General features: G+C 38.3%; 1 protein-coding gene across 1 annotated transcript in view; it reads left to right on the top strand.

Annotated features, from left to right (window-relative positions):
* Positions 1-23471, top strand: part of MSH2 (mutS homolog 2) — a gene marked incomplete at its 5' end in the record, with an annotated part of 52346 nt that extends 28875 nt beyond the window's left edge. The window contains 10 exons of the mRNA XM_010297199.1: positions 1691-1800; positions 6996-7119; positions 8225-8375; positions 11436-11533; positions 12799-13044; positions 14528-14732; positions 15098-15345; positions 19198-19351; positions 22535-22553; positions 23301-23471. Coding sequence (XP_010295501.1) covers positions 1691-1800; positions 6996-7119; positions 8225-8375; positions 11436-11533; positions 12799-13044; positions 14528-14732; positions 15098-15345; positions 19198-19351; positions 22535-22553; positions 23301-23471 — 1526 coding nt within the window. The remainder of the gene's footprint in view (positions 1-1690; positions 1801-6995; positions 7120-8224; positions 8376-11435; positions 11534-12798; positions 13045-14527; positions 14733-15097; positions 15346-19197; positions 19352-22534; positions 22554-23300) is intronic.
* Between the last annotated feature and the right edge of the window lie 399 nt (positions 23472-23870).

Genomic DNA, 23870 nt, shown 5'->3' with positions numbered 1-23870 from the left:
TGAATAGTATCACAAAACTTGGCCGTTTACTCCTTTCAAGGAAAGAAATTGTAATTGCTACTTCAAGCACAATCATTTTTCATTAATTCAAGAATACTGAAGATCATTTCATTGTGTGTGCCATGCAGTCTCCCAGCTGATGCACTGGGAACTGCTAAGTCCACTCTGAAGAATGAACATGAAACTTCTTTTCTGCTCTTCAGTCTCTTCTTTCTTACCCTATTTTTCTAGGTTGGTTTAGATGTGTCTTCTTATGGGGGCGGGTAATGTGACAGAGCAAGAGATTTGGACTAAAAAGCAAGCTGTACTTTATTTCAGTTCTCTCTTAGTTTCGAAGATTTTTAGTCAGCAGAAGACTCCATTTTTACAAGTTAAATAATCTCTTGTATTTTTTTTCTCTATTAATAGATACTAATCAGTTAAGAGCTTTAACTTTAAAAGCTTGGGGGAGTGGGGAAGTAAAAAAGCACATAAGGAAAAGGAAACAAACCAAACTTTTTCTTTCTACTTGAGTTACAGTGCTGAGAGAGGAGAGAGATTCCCTTGGGTAATCATGTCCTCACTGTGTGACTTTTATAAGTATGATAATTTTCTTAGGAAAGATTAGGACTTTTTTCCTGGTCTGGTAAGAAATTGGTAGGCTCTGGAACAGTCAGAGCTTAATTCTGTGTTTCTTTGTTAATGTTCAAAGCCTTGCCTGTAAACATTGGAGGCAAATGTCATAATTCTGTACATAATCCAATGACTATAAGCTCATAGTATTGTTTGAGGCATTTTGTGTAAATCATATAGTCAATAATGCTAATCGTTATGTGATTAATAACTTGCAGTGGCTGCAGAGATGTAAAAGTTCGTTTACTGACAGCATTTTCACAGCTGCTGGATAGGTGCTTATTTTTAGGCCTGAAGAAAACATATCTTTCACAAAATTGGCAATATCTGTGCATGTGGAATTAACTGTGAATCGCATCTTGCATTCGATGCTTACGGTGTTCTGTGGACTTCCAACCAATATGTGTGCTATGCAGTTATACTTGGTGCCACAGAGTATCTGTACTATGTTAGTATATTGGAATAAAATTCCAAATACATTGGAAAAGACTAATTTAATTTTGATGATTTCCTATTTAGTGGAAAGATCAGTGACTATAAAGATCTGGTTAAGCAGTTGGCCTTTTCTAAGGAAAACAAAACCAAAAAATAATATACACCTCAATTCCTATTCTTGCCCAAATTGTAACCTACCAAGTATTCCCAATTTTTCACAGTTTTGAATTAAGAAGAATTCAAAACTCTGAACTGTGGATGATGAGGCTTCCACTTTGTACCTTCAAAATTGGTTGCTGTAGAATGCAGGTTTTACTAAAGCCATTTCAACTTTCTATGTGCGAGAATAGTTCAGATAGCAGGTTTGCTTTCAAAGTGTTGTTTTTCTGTAGTTCTACTCATAGTAGAAGGGATTAATACCACCAGATACAAAGATGACAGAATAGGTACAAACTTAATCAGAATATAAATTGGATAATGCTAATTTTAGAAAAAGGTATATGTGTGTCAATGAAATAATAAATCTTAATAAAAATTAACCAACTATATAATTGTGCTGTTTATCTTGGATAAGTGAATTCTGGTAAACTTGCAGAGTTTTGTGAATGACAATTTTTCAATTTTTCTTGTTTGTTCTTAACAGGAGCTCACCAGATGTTGTTGTTGGCAGTGTTTATAACACCTCTTAATGATATCTACTCTGACTTCTCAAAGTTTCTGGAGATGATAGAAACAACATTGGACATGGATAAGGTATGGGCTGGTGAGTGGGAGGGGGTTTACTTAGCAATTAAAGTTTCTTATTGAACTTTGCAATCTGCTCTACAGTCACTAAATTTAATTGATCATCTATATTAAGTAGTTAGTGATAGTTTAGCTGTGGAATATGTGAAGACTATTATTAGTATAGCAGTTGAATATCAAGAGGATATTTACCCACTGTCTGAAGTTATTTAGCCAATGAAAAAGTGGGTACATGGATGCTGTGGACCTGAAACTATTTTTTTTTTTTTAAAGTCATCCGTATTAAAAGTGGGGAAGTTATTTTGTCACTTCTCTGCTTCTTCATATTTTCAAAGTTAACTATGATATGTCTCAAATTTAGAATGTAGCCAGAATATGTTTATTACATATTTCTCTGCTTCTATATAGTGCATTAGACTAGGTTCTATTTGGTGGGATTAAGTCTTCCTAATTAAGTTTGCCTCCCTGAAAAATGATTCACCTAGGTGTAAAGACTGACTTTACTTTCTGGTGTAAAGACATTTGTCACTAGAGAGAAAGCTATGAAATTCTCATAGCCTTGCATCCACACTTGCTTATTACTGATAATAGGACTATGCTTGCAAGGGAAAACTGGCATTTTTTTTAGAAGAAAATTTGGCCAAAGAAAGCTGGAAGGAACATTCCTGTTCCTTAAATCTGAAGCTGAATGGAGAAGGGATGAATTTAAATGACTGATTTATTGTTATTTAACATTGAACACTTAGGGGACAGGCAAAAACATGAACCATTGCTTAACTAAGTGAAACAATGCCAAGGTTTTCAGTGAGTTTTGTATTATCACTTTTTCCCATTACTTTGCTAGAGAATTGGTGAGGCGCATTTTGGAATGTATGTGCTTGGTTAGAAACAGATTTAATGTTCCTTTCTCAATAAGATGTTTTGGAAATGACTCAGTAAGTCATTTTGGAAAACTTGGGAGGCTTTTAGCATTGTCATAAGTGTCCATGTGCCAGGCATGGTAGTAAGGGCAAGGTGTTGAACTTTTGAAAACTGCAATGGCTTTAAAATTTTGAACATGCGTATTTTTCTCCAAAGGCAGAAGCACCACTTTTTATCTGTGTGTTGTGTATGCGTTCATCAACTGCGTTTTGCTGTTTAAGGAAAGACTGTTTGATTGACATGTTGCTGTAATTTGTGATATATGCTAATGAAAAAAATTATAGCTTTATACTAGTTACAGACCATCTGTTGATGCAGTTTGTATGCCCTGGGACTCTGTTTTCTTTAAAACTAACAGCTGTTCTAAGCCTTCACCCTTCATAGTCCAGCTCTTCAAATTTCTTTTCAGCTTCTACTTTAAAAAGGTTTTGTTGTCCTTCTAAACAGAATAACAAGCCAGTTATTTTTAACCAAGTTCCATAGAATCTGGTGTCAGATGTGTTGGGTTTTTTTCCCCTCCAAGATACTGGAAAATGGCTATAGATAAGCCAACACTGGTTTTACAGGAAGAATAAACCTTGTCCATATGAATGCTAAAACTTGAACTTTGACTTGAAATTCCTCTTAGATTTTTAGGGAGTTCAAACAAAATACTCTATTCTGAGTGTGATTGAAGGAGAGGTTGTCATAGCAACTAAATTATGTCAATAATCCATTCTAATATAAAAAGAAGTCTAAGTTCAAAAAGTGTGGGATGTGGTTATTCATTTACCTAGCTGTAATAAAAATTGAGAAACCGTCACTTACGTTCCTGTCTTTCACAGAATCCTAAGGGGCCTTCTAAAAACCATCTATTCCAGCCTCCTACTTAAGTCAGAGCAACTTCAAAGTTTGTTAGTGCTTTCGGTTTATAGTGTTTTGGTTTCAGTATTAAGAGCACAGCCCTTTGCAGAAGGACTTGTTTTTCAGATTAGCTAGCTAGCTCAGTGTAGTCCCAGAGTCTGCAAATTATTTGCTGTCACTTCATTCATTTGAGCACCCCTTGGAAATGTGACTCCCTTGGGTCTTATTTCATGTAAGTAAACATATGCAGGTATGAAAGTGTTGTCAGTGCTGTGATGTTAGTCTGCTACTTACCACATTAAATATTTTATACCTTGACCATTCATTTCAGAGTAGCTCTGAGCAAAACCTTACATTAAAAAAATGCAATGTGTTTAGTAGAACAAAAGGGAATGTCTAGCTGCTAGGGGTTTGCTTTCATTATAACCCTTTGCATGACTCTTGCTGGTAAAATGTGTAGAGAGTGAAGGTGGTAGCAAGAGTGTTCAGACCAATCTGTTGCACATGTCTTTTGCATTCCTTAATCTCTGAAGCAAATTTAACATTTGTATTTAATGCAGTATTGATTTGTAATTTAGACTTCAGTGCATTTCAGTAATCAGTATATCGATGAAATACCATGATGATGATGAGTAATTTTATTCTTCTTTTGGGGTGATGAGAGGGGAGTAAGTTGAGTTTACTGATATTTCCTTCCATTTTTCTATGAGGTGTAGCCTTACTGGACCATAACTGATGGTAGATTCATTAGGCACAAAGCACCAAGAACTCAAATAACACATTCCTGTTAATGCTTGTCCTGCCAGATAGCTGGCCATGTTCACACTGAGGGCTGTGTAAGGGAAAAGCAAAAGTTTGCTTTAAGTGACATACCTAATTATATCCAAGATACTGCTGTAGGAGGAGCACAGCTTGAGAAGAATGTTAGACGAGGGTAATACAGTTGTGGGTGCCTGATGCTTTTATATATTTATTAGTAGCACAAATTTTTAATATTTTTAGTAAACCATCATCATTTTACTTCCTTAGCAGTTTTACTGAACTTTTAATTTCATTTTAAAATGTTTTCTATTCACTTGGTCACACTTAGCTTTCACTTGGAGAGTGTGATCAGATTGAGCCGTTCTGTTTGTCACCTGCTAAGGGTCACTTCATGAGGCCTGAATGAGGAAGGAGCTGCCCTATAATAGTTGGGGTGGGTAATGCAATACAGTATCACAGAATCATTAAGGTTGCAAAAGACCTTCAAGATCATCAAGTCCAACCGTTAATCCAGCACCAGCATGCCCCTTAAACCATGTCCTGAAGTGCCACGTCTATGCGTTTTTTGAACACCTCCAGTGATGGTGACTCCACCACCTCCCTGGGCAGCCTGTTCCAATGCCTGACCGCTCTCTCAGTGAAGGCATTTTTCCTAATATCTAGTCTAAACCTCCTGTGGCGCAACTTGAGGCCATTTCCTTTTGTCCAATCGCTAGTTACTTGGGAGAAGAGACCAACACCCACTTCACCACAACCCCCTTTCAGGTAGTTGTAGAGAGCGATAAGGTCTCCCCTCAGCCTCCTCTTCTCCAGACTAAACAACCCCAGTTCCCTCAGCCGCTCCTCAGAAGACTTGTGCTCCAGACCCTTCACCAGCTTCATTGCCTTTCTTAATGAATGGGAAAAGCCTGGTTAATCCTAAGAAGGTGTTGTTTAGACTTAATGATTTAGATATTGTTTTTAAACACATTTCTAGTTTGTTCTTTGTTATGGCATTGATATGGCACAGGTACTTCACTTGGCATTGAAGATCTCTCACCTGGCCTCTCCACAGCTAGCGTCTATGAATGCATTTGTACTTGCAGCAGCCAGGTGTGAAACGCTACCATATGAGACTAGTTCTATATTTTTCTCTTACTACAGATGAATGTGACTATCAAGTCACACACTAAGTTTTATCCCTTAACACGTGGCCTCAGCTTGCTCCCATTGAACTTAGAGGAAGATTTGCCTTCTGCTGGATCAAAAGGCTTTGCTTAGAGGCCAGCCCTGGTGCAATGATCCTAAGTTATGAAAGCTCCATCCAGCTACAGCAATGTAGCTCCCAGATTCGGGGATGTCTTTCACTTCTTTGTTGCCAGTTCTCCCCCCTCTCTTAATTAAAGTGTTCCTTATATATGTCACACCTTAGGTTTCATGCACTAGGACATGTTAAGTAGATTGATTCAAGCTTTTACTCTGTGTTTCATCTTTAACCTACCTCTGTCCTTTGATCTGTGTATCCATGCAGAGTCCGTATCTTGCTGGTTCTATCTGTTCATTTTTGTACCTAAACTGTCTTCCTTTCCCACTCTGCCAGTGCTTTTGTCCAACCATTTGCAGCCCCTCACCCTTGATTATCAGAGAGCCACCTTCTCCTCTGACTTTTACAGCAACAACCCAGATTCCCTGAGGTTCACTTAACATGCTGTTAAGATTGTCCTAGGACTTGCTCCTGTGATGATGTCCCTGTTTTGGTTCCCACTCTTCAAACACAGTCACTGAGGAGGAGCATTAAAAGGCTGCCCAACTTCTTTCTGCCATGTCTGACTGCCAGTCCACACCTGTGCTGAACCACGTTGCTCTGCCACCTTCAGTGCCTCCCTCACCTATGCCCAGCATCAGAATCTTAGCATTTTATCTCCTGCCTCCCTTACTGTTCTCAGTCAGTACCGACCATTGCCACCTCATGTCCTTCAGCTCCTTCTTAAAAACATATATGTACCTTAATGGACAGCAAAAACCATTACTTACCTACCGGAAAGGTGCTTTGAAGGGATCTCAAGCTGTAGACAGAGCACATTGACCTCCCCTCGCCAGCCAGAGTCATACTCTGGGTTCTGCCCAGCCAGTGGGGAGGGGTGTTGATTTCTTGTTGAAAAAGTCTCTTGGAGGCGCCTGTCAGAGAACGGTGGGATGAATTATCCTCCATAGCATTGCCTCTTGATTGCAATGGTTACAACTAGCTTACACTTAATACTTAGCTTTTTGAAGTCTGAAACCACAGCTCATCTTCAACCTACTTCCTTGCTGATGTGCTCTACACACCCATGCTGATTTTTAGAGGCCATCCCTGGGGTGAATCCAGGGAGTTTCACACCTGCTGGGATCAGGCGTGTCAGCGGGAGGAGAGCCCACCTTATTTTCGAAGTCAAGTCTGGTAAATTGGTATTTTTTGCTTGTATAAAGTATGTTGTTTAAGAAAACAAGTGTTTGAGATGTATTTGTATGGTAGTTGAATTGGACACCAGTTATCACAAGCAACATTGCATTAAAAATTATATATGTAAAAAATAAATTGAATAACTTAAGTAAATTCATCTCACCATGTATGATCAGGGAGGTGATATTTTTTTTACTGCCTGTGTTCATGTGAATTTTTTCTTGTTGGTTTTTTTTCCCTTGTTGTTTTTCCCTAGGTAGAGAATCATGAATTTCTTGTCAAGGCTTCTTTTGATCCTAATTTGACAGAATTAAGAGAGAAGATGAATGAACTGGAAGAAAAAATGCAGTCCTTTTTAAAGAGTGCAGCCAAAGAACTAGGTAGGGTATGAAACTGCCTTTGATTCTTACCTCTTTTGTAAAATGTTTTGAGATCAAGAGATGAAAACTGATATAGAGGAGTTAAAGGACATTTGTATTATTTTATTATTAGTTTGGAGTGACTTTAGTTGTCACAGTACAATCTGTTGAAAACTGAGTGGTTCTTGGTTTATAAATTGGCCTTTTTTTTTAAGCATGGCATTGCAGAGTATTTCAGAAATTATCATATATGTTGCGAGATACTGCCAAATTCATTTTGTAGAACTGTAACTCATCCAATTTTTTGGCGAAGGCTAGTTCTATTTTACATCCTTTGAGGATGTGCATTGAAACTTCTCTCTTACTCCCCTCAGTGTGTTCCCCAGAGTGTCCATTCAGGACATGCTAATTTTCTTTTGAATTTCTTTGCAAAATGTAATGTGTAATCAAAAAAGACATTTAAATAATTGATTATCCTATGCAAAAAATTCCATGTGCAGCTGATTAGTAGGGCATTCAAAGAATATTTAAGTTATTAGAATATTAAGTTATTTAAGAATAACTTAAAAAGATAATCAATTTTTAATGCAAATATGGCGAGAAAAACTGGCAACACCATAGTTATTTTAGGTTACACCTTTTAAGGTGTTGCATATTTTTTAATCTTGATATTTTTTTTGGTGTAAACAAGATACCTGGACGAAAAGAAGGGAAGACGAGACTGTATAGGGATGGAATGAGAAAACTTACCAGTAGAAGTATGTGTTAGTAAAAGGATCACAAGACTATAGGTTCTGTGCTTACAGCAGCAATATAGAATGTCCTTGCAGTGCACTATGAACTTTTTTCACGTTTCTGGAGAATATGTAACAATACAATAATTGTGAACCTGATTTGCATATGCAGTTTGAGAACATATCAAAGTAAGAGCAGATAATGAATCAGTAAACTATTGTTAGGTCTGGATATTTCTTATACCTGCACCAGAATCAAAACAAGTGTACTGAATAGTGTATCTGAGAGAGGCTAAATCATTCAAACTGGGGATTAGCGAGCAGAAATAGCACAGGCTGCAGGATTTTTGATAATACAGTTGTTTTCTTTTTTCTTTCTTTTCATCTAAAAGGTTTGGAAGCTGGCAAAAGTATCAAACTGGAGACAAATTCACAATTTGGACATCACTTTCGAATAACTTGCAAGGAGGAAAAAGTTCTCCGTAACAATTCAAAATATGGAATAGTTGATACCCAGAAGAATGGTGTGAAATTTACTAACAGGTATGAGATCATCTTGGTAGTTTTTCAAGCCTGTTGTGAAAGAAACAAAATTGTTCTTTTCTTTATAATTATGCCAATAAATTGGTTTCCATACATCTTGAATGACTGAATTTTCACCTTTTAAATTGGCTCACAGGTTGAGATACTGAGCAAGACTAGCATGAAGGAGGAGTAGTCGTAGAGTTTCTGTTAAAAGCTGCATTCCCCATTTACTTTGCCAACTGTTAGCTATTTTTGGTCCTTTGACTTGGGCTAATTTCTCTGTTTTAGCTGCAGCTAGTAGCATAATTGCATTCACCGTGAGTGTTTATACAGACATTTTCACAAGCTGCAATAGAAAAAGAGCTGTTTATGTTAATCACCAAACATGACATGCGGCTGTTTTGTTGGTGATTACCTTTTTTTTTTTTGTTCCAAATCATGCTGTAATTTCTGTTGGCTCCATGTATTGGACTTTGAGTCTATAGCTCTGTAGATTAAGCTATTAAAAAATTTCACTCTTTGGGCTAGTTGCATTGATGCTGTTTCAGTGTTGGCTTGCCTAGACAGCAGTTCTGTCAAAGGTCAGCCAAGCAAAAAGTCTGTATTTTTTCTGAATTTTTAAGCTCTTCTAGAGCATGGTAGAAAGAGCAAGGGCTACCTCAGTCATCAGATGTCTCTTTTTCTGTACTACATTATTTTTACACAGAGCAAACAAAGTACAAAATTGCATATGCAGAATCAGGTAGTAACTTGAAGGGTATCTCTTGAGATTAACTGGTCTAACCCCTCACTCGAAGCAGAGCCACCTTGGAAATTAGATCCTATCTCAAAGTTACATGAGGTAACCCAAGGCCTTGCGCAGGTGCCTATCCTCCAAGCATCCTTCATAACCTGGTGGGGCACAAGGTTAGAGAATGAGGCACTTCAGGACATGGTTTAGGGGACACGGTGGTGCTGGATTAATGGTTGGACTTGATGATCTTGAAGGTCCTTTCCAACCTTAGTGATTCTGTAATTCTGTGAAGTTCCAGTGCTGAACCACTCTTTGTGAAAACTTTCCTAATCGGATCTAACGAGAATTTTCCTTGCAGAATCTTGGGTTTTTAGTATCTCATTCTTTTGCTGTGCACCTCCAAAAAGAGTCTGGTGCCTCTCCTCTCCAGGCTGACTTCAGATTCTCTCAGCCTGTCCTTGTATGCCATGTGCTCCATCTCCAAATCTTTGTGGCGGCCATCTGCCCTGGGTTCGATGTCTCTTACACTGGGAAGACAAAACTGGAGACAGCACTGTAGATGTAGTCTCACGAGTGCTGAATAGAGGGGAAGAATCACTTCCTTCGATGTGCTGGCTACGCTCTTGCTAGTGCAGCCAGTATGGGCTTGGCCTTCTCTGCTTCAGGGACACGCTGCTGGCTTGTGTTCACCTTGTCCCCTGTGTCCCCCAACTCTTCCATGAATAGCTGTTTTATAGCCATTTGGACCCCAGTCTGTACTGTTGCATGGAGTTATTTCATCCCAGGTGCAAGACTTTGCATTTGCCTGTGTTGAAGTTCTTGTCCACCTATTTCTCTAGTCTGTAGAAACCCCAATGAATGGCAGCCCTGTGCTCTAGTGTACTGACAGCTCCCCTTAATGTGGTATTGTTCATAGCCTTGCTTGGGAGTGCATTTGAGAGTGCATTCAGTCCCATCATTCAGGCTGTTAAGGCATAAACAGTATCAGCCCCAGTACCAACTCTGAGAAATGCCGCTAATAATCAGCTACTAATTGGACTTCAACCTCTTGGCAAGTTCTTCCTTGTCTGTCAATGGCAAGTCCAGGGGAAAACTAGTCTTTAAGTCTTCCGCATGTGTTAACATATGGAGAGGTAAAAATAGCAGAGATTAATACATCATACAGTCTGTTTCAGACAAACCATGCTGCTATCCCTTTATGTATAACAGTTCCTGCTGGAGTTAGCATCAAAGAAGTGAGTTTATTGAGAGAGATCTTGATTGACAGACATGAGGAGCACTGCATACAGGTCAAGGCTGGTTTCAAGCCAGTGCTATTACTGTTTCTGCTTATCACTCACTTTCATAGTAATAAAAGGAGGGCAAACATACTGGTTCATGCCAACCAATGTGTTGGTGTATTTCACACCACTTTACTTAAGTGAACAAAGTGTAAACCTTAATTGCATTTTGTTTTAACGTTTACTCAGAGGGTATTTTTTCAAAGCATCCCTGAAATTTAAAACCCTTTTTTTGTCTCTAAATATGTTATGAATCTAAACGTAATGATGAAATTAGGCTTTTCTGTAACTGAGAAGATGGTACTTGGATCCTCTACTGTAAGTGTCATCTGTTACTTTCCCTTAGGGAAGAAGCCCATGGATCACTAATAAAAAAGACTTCTCTGTCCTTAGTTATAGTTGATTCTGTAGATGATACTAGAAGTACAAGGCTAACTTCTGCTGTGGGTGCACTACTTGGGTGTGTTTCATATTCAGTCCTGCAGACTTTGCTCTGTTTTTGGAGACAAGCCTGAGAAGAATAAACACTTGCTTAAACTCTCTCTTGTTTTCAACTTAACCTTATTTTGAAGACTGGAACCTATTCTTAGTGACAGTCGTTCACTGAGGTTTTTACTAAATGAAAGAAGTCAATGCCTTCAGCTCTGATAAGCCTGTTGTAGGACTCTGGGCTAATTAGACAGTTGCTTAGCAGCAATTCTCCTCTGCCAGTTCTATAACATGCCATATCTTGTTGCAAAATGGCCAGAAATTCAGCTTTAAGAGCAAGTCCTTATCACGTAGCATGTCTACAACAAACAACTGTAGGAGTTTCAAGAGTGATGTGTTCAGAGGTGCTAGAATTGCTGGTTTGGTCCTTGTGGGTGATCTTTAACTTGGAATGAATCTTACTGATAGCCTGGTGTGGATAAACCTAGATTAGTTTCTTTGTGGTTGTTGTGCTGAACCTTGCTGTTAAAACAGGTGGGGGACAACACGTATTGACTCATAGGAGGCCAGAAGTTTGGTATTGTAGCAGTGGAGACAGAATGTCACAGCTTCTAAATATTGTGGTTTTGTTCACAGCAAACTGAGCTCTGTCAATGATGAATACATAAAGAACAGAGAAGAGTATGAAGAGGCTCAGGATGCAATTGTTAAGGAAATCATTAACATTGCTTCAGGTGAATATGTCAATGTTGATGTGTATCACAGTCTGGAATGCTGGGAGGACTTGCAGTTACTTTGTAGGTCCTTCTATAGAGAAGAACCATAACATTCCCCAAAGAATTAGCATGAAAAACGAGGTTCGGCTTGTAGACAGTTGTTGAAAGTTTGAAATACATTGTTTTATGGACAGACCCTTTCCTGGCAGTGCTACAGATGTGCAGTGATGGGGTGTGTGCAAATGCTAATCCCATAAAAGGAACAAAAATATGCCCATAAAGGCCACATCTATCCTCCACCTACCTCCCTGACTCTGGGCATCTCCATGCAAATAGCAGACTTCTGCAAATAGAAGGCAGAAGATGTAGAGGACAACTGAGAACTGAGGGAGTGGGTCCTGAGGTCTGTGAAGGATGGTGAAGAAAGAACATTGGTATGCAATATAAGATCAAGTTAGTCATTGCTTATATGGTACAATAAAAAAATAATTGTTTTCCTAATTAATTTCTATATATTTTGCTCCAAGACTGCTTACTTACAGGACATTCTTTACTATCCTTCACCAAAAGGAGAAGAGACATCTGGGAATTTGGGCTGGAGGATTATGTAAATACTGCCTCTCCCAAAGGCACTAGTTCCATCAGAACAAATCTTAGTTCTTTGAAAGAGATAAGTGGAAAATGAAAGCAGTAATGAATATTAAGCTTAAGAGTAAATGTATTAAAGATAAAAAACACTTTTTAAGCTGATGTATTAATATACTTGAGTGTGTTTCAAGTCATGGTGGAAATCTTCATAAGCTTTGACCCGTTGTCATGATAAGGAATTTGCCAGTATATTGCAAAATTAGTAGGTCGTTAGATTTTTTTTTTTTTTTAATCTTGGTAATTTTCAAGTGGGTTTTTTTGTGTGTAGCATACTAAGGTTTGGATATTTGTGGAAAGCTAATTGGGTATTATGTCATCTATAAATACTTAGTATATTTAATAAAGTCTTGTTGCTGCTTAAAGCTTCTGTAGTGTGCAATCGTAGACTTACAAGTGTATATGTGTATTTAAAAAGCATTTTTCTTCCTCAAGTGGAGGCAATTTAATGAAAAAAATTGGATTGTATGTGTAATTCTTGAATAAAAATGACTTGAAGTCCTCTTAATGATCTATACCTAGCCAGTTCAAGAGGTGGTGTTCAAACATGTTAGAACATCTATGTTAAGATATCCTTTTGGCAAGAACAAAAAATTTCTAACTGTGTTGAATTTGTGTATCTCTCTAATCAAAAACAGGTTATGCAGAACCAATACAGACGATGAATGATGTGATAGCTCATTTAGATGCAATTGTCAGTTTTGCTCATGTGTCAAATGGAGCACCAGTGCCATATGTCCGTCCTGTCATTCGGGAAAACGGACAAGGAAGGATTGTACTGAAAGGTGCCAGGCATCCTTGCATCGAAGTGCAAGATGAGGTGGCCTTCATCCCCAATGACATTACATTTGAGAAGGGCAAGCAGATGTTCCACATTATTACTGGTAAATGTTTCTGTTCTAATTTTCATTTGTTACTTAAGTTTTAAATGTCTCGAGTATTTCCAATAATGATGTCTTTAAAAATACAAACCCAAACCAAGCAAACAAACCAAACTCTGTCAAAACAATTTCTCTGATCAGCAAAGGGTGAGCAGCTAGTAAGTTTTTTATCTCTCTGTATGGGTGATAAGATTTAGGTCTGGAAAAGATGGGAGGGTATTTGTAAGCTATTGTTGTTTATTATATTAAAAAAAGAAAGTACCCACAATGTTCTTGTGAAATGTTTCCTTTGATAGTCAGTATTCTATGCGTTTGTGCACATGCAGGCATATTTCTCATCTTCTAAACTAATAATCATGGAATAATAGTTGTTGATTGTTGTTATAGTATGCTGTTTGGAGAAGATGATCACTAATTTAGAAATAGTCATCTGGGAAGAAGAGGCTGCTGGACAGTAGGAAATAAGAAATTAGTCCTTCCTTAGTATATGTATTCTTTGCATTAGTGAATGTAACTCCACAAGCCAGGAAAGCTCAGGAGCTGGACAACCTGAACATGCTTAAGTAATTTGGAAAATTCCACTAGGCATCAATTGTACTATAGCCATGTAGGCACTTCTGTAGGCAATATTTTAAGCAGCCTCTTTGTTAATATTTTCTTTGTTTAGTATTAAATGCAAAACATGTTTCAATGACTGCACCCTCTTTTTTTCCCCTATTCTCTGGTGTAATTAAGATAATTTTTACTACACAGGAAAACATTTTTAGTGTTCATACATTGAATTGAATTTTAATTTCCATTCAGATGTCCTTGACATACATTCTGAGTAGCAAAGATCTGAAATTAGAGAATGATTAATGAAGACTTCCAACATAATCAAAAAGAAAAATAAAAAATCTGAATAAATGCATGATAATGTGCTTGTCTTTCTGTTTAGCAAAACTGTCAAATTGGTTTTAATGATAAATTTTCTAGAAAATACTTTTTATTGCATTTGTACTTCAGTTAAAATTAACTTATTCATAGTTGTTTCTGCTGATTCAGAATCCTTCTAGGCCGTAATTTAAATCACCTGTTAGCTTGTACCTGGTCTGTAACTAAGCTATTTCATTTTTAGACAAATTGTAATTGTTGTTTGAGATGAAAGCAAATTATTTTCATTCTTAAGCAGCAATACTGATGACTTTAAGCTTATTTGTTTGAGGTATGGACATGTGTTTTAGATGACTGCTTGTACTTCTGAGAAGTCCCAAAACTCTTGAGGGCCCCTAATGCTCTGTGATCACCTTTCTTTTGAAAAAGCAGCATTCAGTAAGAAATACAAGCGAGCCTTATTAGTAGTGGAACTACTTGTTGCACCTGTTAGACAAGTCTGCTTCTCTTTAAAAGTTCTTTGTTTTCATTTAGAGCCTGTTCTCCTTTAAAAGAACTGTTAAATTGTAAAAGATGATGGGGTTTTAATTCAGTTGCAAAATTTCTTCTTTAGGCCCTAACATGGGGGGAAAATCAACCTACATCCGACAGACAGGAGTGATTGTTCTTATGGCCCAAATTGGGTGTTTTGTACCATGCGACTCTGCAGAAATAACCATTGTGGATTGTATCCTGGCTCGGGTGGGAGCTGGAGACAGTCAGCTGAAAGGGGTGTCTACTTTCATGGCTGAAATGTTAGAAACGGCTTCAATCCTTAGGTAAGTCCTGTGCTTACTTGATTTTGTTGGTTGGGGTTGATGGGAAAGGAGGTGCTCTAAGAAAGATGCATTTAAGATTTCCTTTTATGGAGGATCTCAGTGGAGGATCTGAAGTCTTTTTTAGCAGGCTCGTAAGTTCTCAAAGTAGCCTTCTGTTTATTTTAGTGGTCAAATAGAGCTGCTGCCAGGAGGCTGAAGGCTAAATGGGACAAAAACTAATTTGGAATGATCTGTGTGACACTGCATGTGCACTTCGTGCATATGCTGTTATGTAAACAGGAAAGATCTTTTGCCACTTCCCCCGCCCCCCCAACATAAGAGTTTTTGCAGATCTTAAATGTTATAAAATGCTCTTGTGTTTTTAGGACTGCATCTGAAAACTCCCTGATAATCATTGATGAGCTGGGAAGAGGAACTTCTACCTACGATGGCTTTGGCTTAGCATGGGCTATTTCAGAATACATTGCTAGCAAAATCTGTGCTTTCTGTATGTTTGCTACACATTTCCATGAACTGACAGCTCTTGCTGACCAAGTGCCAACAGTAAATAACCTACATGTTACTGCTCTGACGAGTAATGACACTCTGACGATGCTTTATCGTGTCAAGGAAGGTAAGACTGTGTAAACGGTGAACAGGGTAAACTTTATTTCACCCTGAGAGGAAGCAATCTTAATGGAAAAAAACTAAATTTCGTGTCATACTCCAGGCTTAGGGTTTATAATAGACATGTTCTTCTGTGTCCATAGAGTGTGTATGGCAGGAGCTCTGTCCATGTGTGAACACAGTTGGTGATGATGTTGATGATTATTTATTAAGACTTCTATGTTATTTCTGTTGCTCAAGTCAATGCTTTTGAGGTCAGTCTTTTTGTTTTTTAAAGCGCAGAGAGAAGGGTTCAAAAGGTTATTTTCTGTTTTCCTAAATCGGCCATTTTAACTTTCTGATAGAAAAGACTTACATTCTTTAAACTGTTCTTTTAAAAGAAATGAGTACAAGTCTAATGTGCTGACAGTTTTTAATAATGTCTGTTTCATTGTAATAAGGCTTAGTCATTGAAGAAAGATGTTGCCTAATTTATCAGTAGTTTGATATAGGAAAAATCGTATGTTTAGTTTTTAGCAAATGGCATCATAGTAAAACAAGTAGCCTGTTTTATTAGTGTATGATAAGTCAGATGTATTTAATTAGAATCCTTTAGTGAATCCAGTTATTCCTTTCAGTATTAAATTAGACCATTTTTAATTGGGCATAAATTTCATCTGTAACTTCAATAAGAGGTTCCTCCTGCTTCTCTATATCCCCAGTTATTTGTTCTTGCTCCCTGCAGCAGGAGCCTGTATTTATGCTAAATAAAGCAGGGCTGTGTAACTGGCTTCACAGGTGTGATAATTTATGGCATTCTAATTCAGTTGTAAACTAAACTTCGTTTACAAACAAACCAACCAAATTTTGTTGTTTGCATAAGAGCAGTTCAGTCAGGTTGCCAACCTCTGGACTGAGATCTTGATTTAAAATGTGGCAGAGTACTGCTACGCTATGTTTTCACTTAAAAATGCCTCTTAATTTTCCTTTTCTGCGTTCCACAATGAAGGAATTAGATGGCACTCAGATGGATAGAACACTGGCTATACTGGATCCTATCAACAACTTGCCTTGTGGAGTGGTTTTGTCTCAAATAAGGAATAACTGTTTTAAGAGTTAGGCTATTATCTTTACTAAACAACTACTAAGTATCATCCATCCTTGTTAAGGCTAAGGAGCTAGTCCTTATCTCAAGTCCTGGAGACTGATGTTTACTTATATCTTTTTAGGTTAGGATTTAATCTTATAGGGACAATTACTGAACTTCATTCCTCACTTTAAAAACTTTTTTTGTCATATTGACACAATACCAAATACTTACTTTTGCTTGCCTAGTTCATGCTAATAACTCTGCTTTTCATGACCAGTCCATATTCAGTATGTGTTTTCCTGGAATTCTCTCCAATATTTCCTTATTTCTTTAGCCAGCTTACAACTTTTCATTTCTTTTGGCATATATTGATCTGATAAGGAATCTAATATGCTGTCCAATTATTAAATTTTACTGTTATGCTTTTAAAGATAATTGTATAATCTTCACCATACTATGAAGTGTCTAGATAATTGGTAAATGTGCTTGTATTATATCCTGATCTGAGCCTCACTCAAGTGGTACCATGCTAGTTTTACTCCTATGACGTTACTAATTGACTGTTTCTTACTCGTTTCTTCTGGTTTTAAATCCATGAAATTACTTAATTTCTTGCCCTTCGATTACTTCTATAGCCACTTCTAATTTTGTATTCCCCTGTGGCTATAGTCTTTGCAACTAGATTTTGGGTACTTTTCTGTAAAGGTAGGAAACTGCTCTGAAGAAGGGGAATCAAAGCATGACCAGAAGTACTGCTCTTCTCTGGCTTTACTGAAAGTCTATTTAAAGCTGGTTAGAATATCTCTGGCTGCCACAGTCTTATTTCTTTTAGCTCTGTGTCCTTGTCTTTTGAGATTTTTTACTCCTTAGAAACAGCCTCTGTTCTCCAGTTTGTTCATGCCCAGGCTTTGCTTCTGAGTATTAGTCCAAGGTGCTGTGGCCTTGGTACCCAGCCTGTTCCAGTGGTTCTTTCGTAGTTTGCCGTTTCCCATCTTTTCCAGAACATGTTGACCCCCTTCCACCCAGTGAAGGTTCAGAGCCCTCTGAAGGCCTTGCTCATATCAATGCTTAAGATATGATTTAGTGTGGCATGGGAACTGAAGACGAAGTATAGTCATAAATTGCTGCAAGCGTACATTGAAACTATGAGTGTTTTCAATGCAATGGGAGCTGGTGATGTACAGTATCTTCAAACAATCCATCTTTAGATGCCTTATTTTGAGTACTTAGGTTGGGGAGGGAAGCAAACCTACTACCTTCTAAATCCTTTGGAATAGCAACTCTTAAAATAAACCCCCCTGATATTCCCCAGATAGTTGGGTGAATTCTTTTGTCACCCCCCTGCCCTTTTTTTTTTTTTTTTAAACCTGTATTAACTCACCCATTCTGGTCCTGATGAAAACTCTAGAACCCCGGTTTCATATTTTTCTTCAATAATTTTTTCCATTTTTAGTCATACACGTGTTATCTCTGTACGTGCAGTGTCTTTTCATTTGATCCATTTTCTTGGAAGTGTTATTGAGCATAGAGGCACAATAGTTTGTATTTATCTACTTAAACCTCTGTCAGATGAGGTACAAGATTATGAAATCTTCATCTTAAAATACCTGGTCTGAAGTTGGATGTCTTTCATGGGAGTTTTTGCATTTAGTGTTGTGCTCGTTCATTGTTCAGGCAAGGATGTGAGTATAGGCAGCTTGGATACAACTGTATTTTGAAAAAAATAACAGGTTTCATGTGAATTGAAACGTATAACTAAATCTGAAATGCATGACAAGGAACTTTTATACACTATTTTCATCCCTGTCTTCATGCTTCAAGAGTGTGACAGAATTGCTGGAAGATGAGACATGGAAAGTACTGTTCTCCAGGCCTCTGCTCAGGATTCTTAATTTTCTTTAAGAAACTTGAAAGATTACAATGTTAATAAAACAGAAAAAACTCTAAATGCTAAGTTTTCCTTTACTTACTCTTCAGTTACCCAGTATTTAATAGATGATTAATTAAGTATCATTTTACATGTGCAATTCATTTATTCATACCTCCTTGCTGGAGACCAGAATTAAAAGGATGTAGTAGTATTTGTGCGTGGCCAACTGGAATTATGGTAATGTAAATGAACGGAGTTGACACATTGTATCAGAAGGCTTTTGATATTGAAGTGAAAATTACTTTCTGTATAATTGACATATTTTGAGCAATCATGAGAACTTTTCTTTTTCAACCAAGTGATATAAATAGTGTATTAATTGAAGTAAATAAAGTTGAAAGGAATATAATTAAAGACGAATCCTGGAGACTGAGGTGTCACATGGTACTGATGCAAAGGAGGAGGATGATGATGGAGAATGCAACGTTTTTAATATTTTTATATATGTATATACACACATATATAAATACAGAAAATGTGAGAGATCTATTAAAAACAAATTATGCTAATTACTATATTCTACAGACTGGGCTGAAGTACTTTAATAAAAACCATTATTCAATTTCATTCAAGTACTAAAGGGAAATTCTTTCTGCCTGAAGAGTTTTCCCTTTCTTCCTGAAGTACTTTTGGAGCTCTGCAATTACTGCTCTGAGAGCGCTTAATTAAACAAGAATGTGTTCTTTAATCTATGTTACCATGTATAGTCCAAAAGGTAAATCAGCAAATGTTAGCAGAACCAAATGATGTCACACACTTACTTCTTCAGAGTGGAGAACTACTACAAGTTTGTTCATATAATCTCTGTGTAGCCATATTATCTCTTGAGAATTATTTACTGACTTTTTCTCTGCATCCAGGTGTGTGTGACCAGAGTTTTGGAATACATGTAGCAGAGTTGGCAGCTTTCCCAAAACACGTGATAGAAAGTGCAAGAGAGAAAGCATTGGAGCTGGAGGAGTTTCAAAACATTGGCAAGTCCAAGGAATCTGGAGGAGAACCACCAGCCAAGAAATTCCACAGAGAAAGTGGAATGCCTTTTTAAATTTGTTTAGCTTGAGTAGCCCAAGCACAATAGTTTAAGGAATCAGATTCCCCCAGAGCTTGAGGATAATTAACTATAATCTCATTTTTCCATAACAAAATCTTTTAGCTATGAAGTTCATTAGGAGTTGAAGATATGTTCAGGGATAGTGGGTTTTGGTTTAGATACATTTTGAGATAACGTAGGCAAGAATTTTATCTAAAAACATAGTCATGAGAATGAAACTTACTTTTTTTTCTTAAACAATAATGATCAGCAGTTGCTATGATTGGCATATAACCGGAGTCATACAAGGAACTGTTTCTCTAGCTGCCCTGTGCAGTTTTCTTTATGTGTGAACCATGCCAGAATTGTGTCTTAATTGTGTTTTAGATTATTCTTGGCTCTGCAGGTGGGTTGCACCTGGTTTTGCTCCCCCTTATTTGAGGGCTCGTTAATGCTGATTTCTTGAAGCTCAGCGTGAACATGAACGCTGGCTGGCTGAACACTCACAAATGCATGGGCCCTGATGGGATGCACCCACAAGTGCCGAGGGAGCTGGCTGATGTTGTTGCAACACCTCTCTGCATTTCTGAAAAATCATGGAAAATGGGAGAGGTGCCTGAGGACTGGAGGAAAGCCAATGTCACCTCAGTCTTCAAAAAGGGCAAGAAGGAAGACCTGGGAAATTATAGACGGGTCAGCCTCACCTCCATCCCTGGGAAGGTGATGGAACAGCTCCTTCTGGAGGCCATCTCTAGGCACATGAATGAAAAGAAAGTTACCAGGAGTAGTCAGCATGGATTCACCAAGGGGAGATCATGCTTGACCAATCTGATAGCCTTCTATGATGGAGTGACTAGCTGGATAGATGAAGGGAGAGCAGTGGATGTGGCTTAGCTTTGACTTCAGTAAAGCTTTTGACACTGTCTCCCATAACATCCTCATAGTGAAGCTCAGGAAGTACGGGTTGGATGAGTGGATTGTGAGATGGATTGAGAACTGGCTCAAAAAACACAGCTCAAAGGGTTGTGGTCAGTGGCACACAGTCCGCTTGGAGCTAGTGGTGTTCCCCAGGGATCAGTACTAGGTCCAGTTTTGTTCAACATCTTCATCAGTGTCCTAGATGAAGGGTTGGAATGTACCCTCAGCAAGTTTGCTGATGATACAAAACTGGGGAGCAGTGGCTGGTAAGCCAGAAGGCTGTGCTGCCATTCAACAAGATCTGGATAGACTGGAGAGTTGGGCGAAGGGGAACCTCATGAAATTTAACGAGGACAAGTGTAGAGTTCTGCACCTGGGACCTGGGAAGGAACAACCCCATGCAGCAGTACAGGTTAGGGGTTGACCTGCTGGAAAGCAGCTCCATGGAGAAGGACCTTGGAGTCCTGGTAGACAATAAGTTATCCATGGGACAGCAATGTGTCCTGGTGTCCAAGAGGGCCAGTGGTATCCTGGGGTGCATTAAGAAGCGTGTGACCAGCAGGTTGAGAGAGGTTATCCTCCCCCTCTACTCTGCACTGGTGAGACCCCATCTAGAGTATTGTGTCCAGTTCTGGGCTCCCCAGTTGGAGAGACAGGGAACTTTTGGAGAGAGTCCAACGGAGAGCTTTGAGGATGATTAAGGGACTGGAACATCTCTCGTATGAGGAAAAGCTGAGGCACCTGGGGCTATTTAGTCTGGAGAAGAGAAGGCTGAGAGGGGAGCTTATCAATGTCTATCAATATCTGAAGGGTGGCTGTCAGGAGGATGGAGCCAGTCTCTTTTCAGCAGTGCCCAGTGACAGGACGAGTGGCAATGGGCATAAACTGCAGCACAGGAAGTTCCACCTCAACATGAGGAAAAACTTCTTTACTGTGAGGGTGACGGAGCACTGGAACAGGCTGCCCAGAGAGGTTGTGGAGTCTCCTTACCTGGAGACCTTCAAAACCCGACTTGTGCAACGTGTGCCCTAGGTGATCCTGCTTTGGCAGGGGGTTTGGACCAGATGATCTTCAGAGGTCCGTTCCAACCCCTACCATTCTGTGATTCTGTGATTATGTGAACATGTTCAGATCTGTTCACATCAGAGAAAAACTGAGTACACAGCCTTCTCTTTTGTGCCTTTCCATGTCGCATCAGTACTAACACGTGTTAGTTATATCTCTCTGATCATGTTGAAGGACATGGCAATTTGGACCTGGAATGTCTGATTTACAGATCTCAAAGTTCTTATTTTACACGTGAGAATTTTAGCTTGGTTCTCTCTACTCAAGTGAGAAGTAAAAGGCTCTTGGCTTTGCACAGGCTTCAAGCAGAAGTTGAGGAGACCCACATCTCAACATAGATCTGAACATGTCTACATTGCGTAATACAGTTGTATTAAGCCATTTGAGTGAACTTTTTTTTCTCTTCTCCCTTCACTTTCTTAAAAGAAGCTTCATTAGCAGGTAAAGGAAAACAATAGCTTGCAGGAAGCATTTTCAGAATAGCCTGTGTCGTCTTGTTGCTGGATTAACTGACAATTGTTGCAGCCTCCTAGGAAATCCACATGCTGCCTTATGAGTTGCATTGTTTTTTGCCAATAGTCAGGTCCTCCTTGCTGCATGCATATAAATCTGCTTACAGGTCTTTGTTTTGTGTCCCACCAGTTGGCATGAAACTTCACAACTTTGTAACTCATTTATGTCCTTGTATATGTCAGTGGCAATCTTGGTAATACTCCAAGTATATAGAAGCCTTGAAGTGTTAGTCCATACCCGAAGCACTTTCTACATTTTAAAAGCCTTTACTTTAGACAGAGCCTGTTACCTGTTACTTTATTTTCAGTTTCAGAGGTCTACTGCATTTGTTCCTGGCTCAGTGAGTGGATCTGATGTTGTGGGTGAACGACTTCTGGTTTCTCCTACCTTTTAGTGCCAGGAAGTTCCCCCTCTAACTACCTCAGTTGCTCCACTATTACCTTCCCTTTGCCAGCTTGCTAGGTATCACAGTGAAGTATTTTTCAGATTAGTTGTATCTGGCTGTGTGGTCGGTGTAAATTAAATCGATGTGACAAACACTTCTGACAAATACAGCATCGTATTTTATTCTTGGATATTTCAGTAATACATAATATTTCCTGAACTCTCTAGGCAACAGAACAGTATAGCTTTCGATACCTCACCCAGGCATGCTGTCTGCGTTCATTAACATCATGTTTAGAGGGAGAAGCACGCTATTACATTTCAAAGTCCTTTGGAGACTTCTGCATTGAAAGCATATTGCATTAGTCTTAAATGATAAAACAAAACTAAGAAAACTTTGTAGTAGATTTCTAAAATGCAAAATGCAGAGGACTAGATGAAATCCTGTATTCTGGGCAAATTGTTTCTTATACAGAGATCCTGAATACGGTTCATTTAAATGTCTGTTCTTGCTATTCAATTCAGATTGTTGAGAAGTTCCACTTTGCCTGTTTGTTTAAAAGCATATGCATAAAGCTTAATTATCATCTGTTCTCCTTGGTGACAGCCACTCTCCAGTTGCTTGGTTACAATTTGTTCTTTCCTTTTGCATATTGAAACATTGATTTTGACTTACAGTTCCCCGAAAAGTAACTAGTTTGGGTAACATGGCCACTCTGATGCTATTATTGCTAGCAATCCTCACCCAATGTGGTTGCACACTGGAGTTACATGTGGAACATATGTAAGAGCTCTCAATGTTAGATACTGTATTTCTGCTGATCAACTGATGCTTTTTGCTCATGGATTGAAAGGGGAAAGAACTCTTGATACCATTATAACTGGATTGTTCTGGTGTTGAGAACTTGCTAACAAGTGCAAAAATAACGATGGTTTTTGCCTGCAAAAAGTTTTCGATGCTGAATAATACTTTGTATCTTTGGCAGAATTTGGAAAGGTCCTGCTTGCAGTCTAAACATCCTTTCTGTTTTCCTTCCCTTCCCTCCATTTCAGGAAGGTGAAAAGATAATTCAGGATTTTCTTTGTCAAGTGAAAGCATTGCCCCTGACGGATATGTCAGAAGAAGACATCAAAGTCAAGCTGAAACAGCTGAGAAACGATGTATTGGCAAAGAACAACAGTTTTGTGAATGAAATCATTTCCCGAACAAAAGTTACATCATGAAAGGTGTGAGAACAGAATACAGCTCTCGAAGTGTGTTTTACATTGCAAGAACTATAATTTTCTTGTCTTTTAGCTTTTATACTTTATGATGCTCGTACTGATTTATGTAGGCTTTTTTTTTCCTTGGATTGTAATTATTTTGTAAAAAATTCTGAGCACATTCTGTGCCAGATTCCCCCTTTAGTTGTGATCATTGTGTCCTTTTAGAAGTTTTCAATAAAATACTTTTTCAGTAGTGAAAGACTTATTGACTGTACAAACAATGTGTAATATTTTACCAGAAAAGTGTGCTTGAAAGGATAACTCAGGTGGCATACAACTACCCACAGCCTTGTAAAGCAACAGCACATACACAAAATCTTTGTCCTATACCATGATTCTTTTTTATATGACGCAATT

The sequence above is a fragment of the Phaethon lepturus genome, unplaced genomic scaffold (genome assembly GCF_000687285.1).
Source record: "Phaethon lepturus isolate BGI_N335 unplaced genomic scaffold, ASM68728v1 scaffold12361, whole genome shotgun sequence".
NCBI lineage: Eukaryota > Metazoa > Chordata > Aves > Phaethontiformes > Phaethontidae > Phaethon > Phaethon lepturus.
The sequence above is the reverse complement of the archived record's forward strand: the minus strand, read 5'-3'. Positions and strand labels throughout refer to the sequence as shown.